Genomic DNA, 8,089 nt, shown 5'->3' with positions numbered 1-8,089 from the left:
ATATGCTTTTTGGGTGGGTACAGGGGATCAAACTCAGGACCTTGCGCTTGCAAGGCAGACAGCGGAACCACTGAGCTAAATCCCTGGCCCTGGAAAAGTATACTCTTGCCCTTAGCTCTTCCTTTTTCTCTCTGATTCCTGGCTGCCATGGAGTGAGACTTTCTTCCACTGTGCTTTTTTCTTTTGGCTTCCTGGCTGCTATGGGATGAGCATCTTTTCTCTGTGATCCCTTCTACTATGCTGCCCTGCCTTGGAGTCAACCAACCATGGACTGAATCCTCTAAAAACTGTGAGCTAAGATGAACCTGTCCTCCTTTGAGTTGTGGGTGTCAAGTACTTTGTCCCAGTGACAGGAAAGTGACTAATACAGATTTTGGTACCAGGAGTGTGTGTGTGGGGGTTCATTGCTATGACTGTACCTGATCATATGGTTTTAAGAAACCCTTTGGAACTCGTCTGTGGGAGGAATTTGGAAAAGTTTGGAGATGTGGGCTAGAGAAGACCTAAACTGCTGTAAGCAGATATTGATGGCAGATTCTGATCCAGAGCTAGAAAACCAGAATGCTGATAGGAATGTGGACAGCAAAGGCCAAAGTCAGGAGGTTTCAGATGGGAATGAGGATTCTATTGGAAACTGGACTAGACACCATGTGTGCTTCATTCTGGCAAAGAATTTGTCTACATTGTGTCCATGTCCTAAGACTTCATGTGATGCTGAATCTGGTGAACTAACTGATTTGGTGGAGGAAATTTGAAGGCAGCTCAATGTTTAGGCTGCAGCATAGGTACTGCTGGCTGCTTTTAGCCCAATCTACAGTGAGAAACAGAAGCAAAAAGAAGCAAAAAGCAGAGTTAAATGATTTGGGAAAACTTGCAGCTTGGTGAGAAAGGAAGCACCTATAAAGTTGGGCCCAGGGAAAATGTGACTGCTGAAAAAATTAGCATTAAAAAGAAGCTAAGTACTTTGCATCGGGACAGTAGGAAAGGTGGCTGGAAGGCATCTCAGAAATTGGCTAGGCCTCACCCTTCACAGACTCAAAGGTGCAAAAGTGTGAACCTTTCATTTAAGAAGAGAGCCTCTGAGCCCCATGCTTGAGAAGGACCACCTAAGGAACTGGTTCTATGGGATTCATTTCACTGTGCTCAGCCATCCAGACACTCAGAGGCCTCTGCTGCCTTGGTCTAAAGGAGGTCTGGTTACTGACAATGGTAGTGGCAGGCCTTGATGTTGTCCACATGATTCTGGTTTTACTGGCATGCAAAATGTAGGAGTTGTGAGGTCATGGAGAGATCCTTCCAGATTTGGAAGAAGGCCTGGGCAGCCAGGCAGTGAGTAAACCAGTGAGAGTACAGCTTAAAGTGCAGTGGAGACTCTGGAAAGTTGGAGATTCCAGGAATGTGGAACTTCTGAAGAAAGCCATAGGCAGTGAGCAGAGCTAGCCCAAGAAAGGGCATGTGGAATGCAACTAACAAGGCCATAGGAGCAGGGCTGTTCAATCCCTCTGGAGTTCACATCTTACCACCACCTGTCCCGGTGCTGGACATGGGGCTACTGGACTTAATGTTTGCCCTTCTGGGTTTTCATCTTGCTTTGGTCCTATTCCTTTCTATCTTCCTATTTCTCTCTTTTGGAATGGAAAGGTTTACCCTGAGACATTATATATGGGCAATGTTTAACTTCTTTGATTTCTGCAGGGGTTCTTAGCTGAGTTTGCCTTGAGTCTCAAAGGAGACTTTGGACTTCAGTTCGTGAGCAGTGCTGAAATTGTTAAGACTTTGGCAACTCTTAAAGATGGGCTAAATGTATTTTGCATAATGAAATGGACATGAATCTTTTGGGGGCTAAGGATAGAATGTTATGGTTTAGAACTAAAATGTCCCCTGAAAATCTCATGTATTCAGAAGTGGGGCTTTTAGAATGTGACTGGATCATGGGGGAGCTATACTCATCAGTGGATCAATATATTGATGAGTTCAGCAGCTGGATATACTGTTAGGAGGTGTGGCCTAAGTCACTGGGGGTATGACTGGAAGGGTGTGTTTTTGTCCCTGGCTCCTTCACCTTTCTGCTTCCTGGCTGCTATGGGGTGAGCATCTCTCTTCTGTGATCCCTTCCACCATGCTGCCCTGCCTTGGAGCCAACCAACCATAGACTGAATCTTCTAAAAACTGTGAACCAAAATAAACCTCTCCTCCTTTAAATTGTGGGTGTCAAGTATTTTGTCCCAGTGATAGGAAAGTGACTGAGACACCCACACCTAGCCAGGGAACAGGGACATTTGCATCCTGCAATAGTGATGAACGCCTCCACAGAGGCCATGAGGACAGCCTGCTTCCTGGGGTCACTGTTGTGTCTCTTAAACACTGCCTCCTCCCTATCTTGAATCCACAATGTCCCTGTCTCCAGCCCCCTGCAGGTGAAGGCACAGGCACTCTTGAGGAGACAACCTTGCTGGGAACTCTTGTCTGGCCCACTCTTCTTGGAGGGGGTGGGTGAAGACCGACACACTCACCATACTTGACCTGGGCGATATCCCCTACGACCAGGGCTGCCACAGGAACCTGGAGGAGCTGCCCATTCCGGATGACTGTGAACTTCTGCTCTTGCTCAATTCGACTCTGCAGGCCTCGAAACTGCTTCTCCTTGCTCCAGTCATTGAAGGCTGTGACCAGCACCACGCAGATGACAGACAGCAAGATGGCAGCCCCCTCGATCCAGCCGGCCTCTGCTTCACCCTCGTCTTCCGCCCCACCAGACACATTCCCGCAGGCTATGCCCAAGGATGGAAGAGAAGCACAAAAGAAGTCATGCCAGCCTGGGCAGGGCCATCTAGGAAGCTACCCTACTCTTCTTCCCGCCCAGACCCCTGGCCCGCACCTTCACTCTCTTCTCCAGGCGGTGCATAGAAGGAGAGGCCCAGGGACACAATGGCAGCCACCTCCAGGATGATGAGGGTCACGTCCTGCAGGGCCTCCCACACCAGCTGCAGGAAGGTCTTGGGTTGCTTGGGGGGGATGAAGTTCTGTCCGTAGATCTGCCTGCGCTTCTCCAAGTCATTGGTGTTGTCCGCCAGGCCTGCATGATGCCCCACAAAGGGGCAGAAGCACAGAAGGACAGGATGGGATAGGCCAGCCTGAGGCCTGGGCACCGCGAGCAGCCCTCTAGATGGTGCTCTGGGACAGGGAGGCGGCTGCCCAGGCCAGGAACAGTGCCCTTTCTTCAGACCCATGTGTGTGTGGGGGAGCATGAGGCCCTCTGGAACTATTGCAGGGGGCCTCAGCCTGGGAAGAGGGGCTGCTGGCCTCTTCCTGATGCCCAGATCAGAAACAGGCCCAGAGAGCCTTGGGGCCACAGTGATCCCAGTCTCTGGGGCCCCAACCTAGGCCATGTGCCTCCTTCATCTATCAGTCAATTCCTGAGCTGCCTCGTCCTACCTCCCAACTGTTACTGAGGGGGCGCTGGCAGGAACACAATAGTGCCCATCAAGGGGCAAGTGCAGAGGGGGCCCAGAAGGGGAGAAGACAGCAGCCAGTGACTCTGAGGAGTTACCAGTCAAGGGGGTGGGGGTGACAGCCTGGTTTCTCTGGGGCCAGAGAAGTACCAGAGCCCTCTCTGAAGGGTGACTCTTCAAGCCTGGGAAGATATCTCCAGCTCCACACACTTGGAGTCCCTGTCATTTGCAGGACCCTGCACAGTGACCCAGTGCTGGACAGGAATGTGCATCCAAAGCAACCACTGGGCTTGGTCACACCCCGGCCCCATGGTCTGCTGGTCCCCAAGATTTGCAGGGTTGCACAGCAGGGCCTGCACAGGGGCAAGGCCCAGGGGGACCAGGAGCCTTCAAAAGCACAGCTGCCAAGGACAGAGGGGTGGCCAATGGAGACAGGGAGTGAGGCCCACTTTCCAGAAGTTTCTCGTAGGAGCAGAGAGAGGGAGCATGATAGCTAGGGGGGTGCAGAGACACAAAACAGGGGTACCTCTAGTGTCATGTGAGGGGAAGAGGGGACCCAGGAGAGCAGGCAGGGGACCAGGACTGGCTGGGGAGAAGCAAAGCCAGTTCTGGTGGAGGTGGTGAGGACCTGGCCTGACATCTGTGTGGTGGGTGTCATCTCACTGTGTCCGGAACTGAGTCCTGGGCTGACTGTCAGGTGAGACCCCAGGGCCCACAGCTGCCTTGCTCCTAGCCCCTTACCCAGAGCCTGAGCTGGGGTCATGGTGAAGGGTAGGACAGGACGGGGCCCTGTGAGGCTGTGTATACACATGGTGTCTGCCCAGCTCAGTGGCTTTGGCCTCACCATGGTGGCCTCCCCATTTGATTCTGTCACCATCATTCCTGAGGACGAGTGCAGGGGTTAATGAGATTCCCAGGGGCCCATGCCAATGGCTCACTGTCCCAGGGTGCCAGCCAGGGGACAAGGAGGATGAAGCAGGAAGAACCAGAAGTTCCAGGGGAGACCCCCTTGGTCTCAAGCAGGCCAGGCTCCTGGACCCCGGCAGTGTCAGGGGGCTAAAGAGGCCAGGCCCACTGACTGGGCAAATTCCTGTGAGGCTCTGAGCCTCCAGGGATGCTCAGCCACTTCCCCTGGGGGTGGCAGGGGAGGTGACGTCACTCCCTGTCCTTGGACCCTGGGATTTCCAGCCCCTCCTCATGCTCTCACTATCTCCCCGGTCTGTGCCCCCAAGTGCCCAGCCACACTGGCACCTGGTGGTCGGATGGCCCTGAGTCACCAGCTGCTGTTACTCCTGCCACCTGCTGCGGGGGGCAGGGGTAAGGAGAAGGGCTTGGAGAACAAGGAGGTGCTGTGGGGCCCCTGCAGAGGGCCAGGGTGTGGCCTGGCCAGGGTGGAAGGACCGCAGCCACAGAATGTCCGATCTAAGCTAGGTGACAGCCTAGTTCTCCTCACACAGAAGGGCTGCAGCTGTCCCTGCCCTTCTCTTTCTGGCCCAGCTGGCAGCTCAGATTTCTGCCGGAGCCAAAGGCCTCTTTCTGAGGGCCACTGCTTCCCTGGGCTGGCTCCGGGGCCCGTCCATCACTCCAGACCCAGCTTCTCTCCTTCAGCGCTAGGAGGTATGAGAAATGGGGCCAGCACTGGGGAGGCCCCAGAACCCTGTGTCTTCAGGCACCCGGCCTAGGGCCCCTGAAAAGGATGAAAGCTCACTGTCACCTCCACAGAGCCCTGTTGCATGCCCAGATTGTCCCCAGGGGCAGTGTGGCCTTTGGGCCCCTTCCCTGGGAGCTTCCTCCCCGCCTCTGCACCTGCCTTGCTCTTGATTTGCCCTTGCTACGGTAGCAACACTTATCTGCATCATCGGCCCTTGTGGCCTTGGCCTTCCTGTGGGTGCGGGGGTCCCAACAGGTGCCACCACTGTCTCTGCAGCCGCTCCTGAGCACAGGCCTGCCCAGCAGGTCCTAGGGCGGCCTGAGGCCAGGGCACGGGGGCAGGGCTGGCTGGTTGGCATGGACACAGATGGGCCACCTGCCTGGAGCACAGGCCAGATGCCATCGGAATTGGATTAGGACCACATCGCATTGGCTCTTAGCTAATCTGCCCCTCCTTCCGAGGACTCCTGTGAAGAGCAGCCAGGAGGGGGGCGCAGGGCCCAAGTCCCCGGCGAGCCTCACGCTAAGGTTCTTGACCAGCAGAGCAGCTGTCTTCAGATGCACTCCGGAAGTTGTTGGGGTCTCCTCAGAGGCAGAGAGGACAGTGAGGTAATGGGCCATGACCAGGAGACAAAGCCCCTCTCCCAGTGCTCCACGAGCCTCCCCACTGTCCCTGAGCCCATACTGGGCACCCCCGTGCCTGCCTACCTTGCCAAGGCCTTGGCGTGGGGCCTGGGGGCAGCTTAGCTGGCCTTCCTACAGCTCAGCCACTGTGTCTAAGCAAGACTGAGTGGGAGGGCCTGGTGGCTGAGCCAGCAGGCCTGCCGAGGACTGTGTGGCCTGGCTGAGGGGACCCAGGGAGCACAAGTCACAGCTCCTGGCACCAGACAGCTCGAGTCCATGTAGCTCAGGAGGAGGGGCTGCCCCTCAGACCTTGAGGGCTCCCTCCAGGGCAACCCAGCTGCTCAGAAGGCAGCGAGGGGCTGGGCCACCTACCCAGGTACCTGCCCTTCTCCACGCCTGCCCCTTCCCGGGCACCAGGAGAGCTCCTGAGCTCTGCCTGGAATCGGCAGGTTCCCAGGGGCCTTGACATTTTAAATATTTAACAAGGCCTGACAGGCCAAGGGAAGAGCCGCCAGCTGAAGCCCATCTGCTTCCTTTGATCTGGAAGAGGCCAGAGCCCTTGTGGCTAAATGGCCCTCCACTCCAACCTCCTTGGGGGCCTCAGGCCCGGGGTGGGGGGCAAGGAGCAGGGAGGAACGAGAGCCTCTGGCTCAGAGCTGGGTCATCTGCCCCAACAGCATGGCTGCTCAAGGCTAGTGTGTACGGTGGGGTGGGTGGGACAGGGTGTCTGTGGGCATGACTATGCCACCGCACACTCAGGGACACCCAGGTGGCTGGCCAGGGAGGCCACTCCTCCCCTCTGAAGCCCAGGTGGGGTGAGGCCAGAGCAATGGGATTCTGATTGTACCCTAAAGTCCCTGGTGGGGGGGTGGCCAGGACATGTAGGCTGCAGGGGAGACGAGCAGGAGCTGATACATCCGAGGGATGGATTTAGAAACCAGAATGGGCAGGGCCTGGCGATGAATGATGGATGGGATAGGGGTGCCAGGGCGCAGGAGCAGCCTAGGGTGATGGCCAGGGACAGCAGCACTGGGTGGGCCAAGGTGCTGCTGCTGAGACGGGCAGCTGATGAAATCAATCAGCGCTGGCCGAGAGTGAGCCTGGCATCAGACTGGGATAGCCCGGGCAGGCTTGCCAGGCCAGTGCCAGCTGGGCCAGAAAGGGCTCCAGTTCCTGGAGGCTGGGGCTGGACCTGGACCTTGGGTGGTCCCTGCCTCACAGGGGATCCCGGTCACAAGGACTTGGGAAATGGTGGAGCTTTGCCCCACAGCCAAGCCCCCACCTCAGTCCTTCCAGAGGATGTCCGAGGCTGCCAGAGGCTCACGGGGCAGTGACAGTATGGGACAACTGTGAGTGCAGCCACTTCCAGTCTGGACCTCCTGTGTCCCATCTTGGCCACCCCTCTGCTCCCGGGGAAAGGTACCTGGCAACCCAAGTCCCAGAAGACTCAAGTCCTGCACCCCTTTTCCTCCACTGGTCTCACTTAGCTCAACACAGTGGCAAGTGTACAGAAAAGCCCCCAATAGGCAGACAAGGGCATCTTCCTCCTCATCAGTGGGAAGCTGTTTGGAGGGGTCATTTGGGGTCCTCATCTCCCCTTCCCCCTGGCTCTATAGGGTTGAGAAAAGCTAGTCAAGGAGGTGCAGACGAGGGGCTCAGGACTCGGTTACCAAAGGGACCACATGGGTCCCCTGCACAGAGTACCTTCCACAGAGGGCAAGAAGAAGCCCTCTGCAGGACCTACCCTCGGTGGGTGAAGTCTTCAGCCTCCGGCAGAGCCCGCCGATGTCCCCGTAGGCTTCCTGGATCTTTTGCAGTGCCTCGGCCCCTCGGAGCTCCATGAGGGCGCGCAGCTCTGCCAGCGTGCACCCGAAGCCACCTGCCTGGGGGGCATCCCGCTGCTGCTGCTGCTGCTTCGGGGGGAACTCGATGGAGCTGTTGGCCATGTCGCCCATCCTGCCTGTCGGGCTTTTACACAGGTGCAGCCTCGGCTCCGCTGCGGCGAAAGACAGGTGGCCAGCCACCTGCAGTCTTGGCGCCCAGTGAGGCGCAGGGGTAAGGGGCAGTGGCTAAGTGTGGACACCTGGAGAGAAGGGGGCGAAGCTGGAGGAGCGGTTGAGACAAAATTAAGGTCCCATCATCCAGAACATAATCCGTGTGAGCCATGACTGGCCAGGTACAAAATTCACCTCGCAGGGTGGGTCCCCCTTCTTGTCTACCATGAGCACCTGGAGGTGGGTGGGCTTTCCCAGGTAGGGAAGGAAGGCTGGGGACCCTTCTGCCACTAGCTCCCCCTCCCTGTTCATCTGGGGACCTGGCTACAATGAGGCGGTGACTGGGTTGACAAAGGCCAGCATCGCCTT

The 8,089-nt window shown here is 56.7% G+C and overlaps 1 protein-coding gene across 5 annotated transcripts in view; it reads right to left on the bottom strand.

Moving 5' to 3' along the window:
* The window catches only part of Atp2b3 (ATPase plasma membrane Ca2+ transporting 3), a 45,628-nt gene extending 37,819 nt beyond the window's left edge, over window positions 1-7,809 (bottom strand). For all 5 annotated transcript variants that reach the window (XM_019208006.2, XM_019208007.2, XM_019208008.2 and 2 more), the window contains exons 1-3: window positions 7,471-7,809; window positions 2,879-3,076; window positions 2,514-2,771 (exon numbers count right to left, since the gene is read on the bottom strand). In XM_019208006.2, coding sequence (XP_019063551.1) covers window positions 2,514-2,771; window positions 2,879-3,076; window positions 7,471-7,681 — 667 coding nt within the window. In that variant the 5' untranslated portion in view covers window positions 7,682-7,809. The remainder of the gene's footprint in view (window positions 1-2,513; window positions 2,772-2,878; window positions 3,077-7,470) is intronic.
* Window positions 7,810-8,089: the final 280 nt, after the last annotated feature.

The sequence above is a fragment of the Fukomys damarensis genome, unplaced genomic scaffold (genome assembly GCF_012274545.1).
Source record: "Fukomys damarensis isolate Sample0158 unplaced genomic scaffold, DMR_v1.0_HiC HiC_scaffold_39, whole genome shotgun sequence".
Lineage (NCBI taxonomy): Eukaryota > Metazoa > Chordata > Mammalia > Rodentia > Bathyergidae > Fukomys > Fukomys damarensis.
This window is presented reverse-complemented; position numbering and strand designations above follow the sequence as displayed.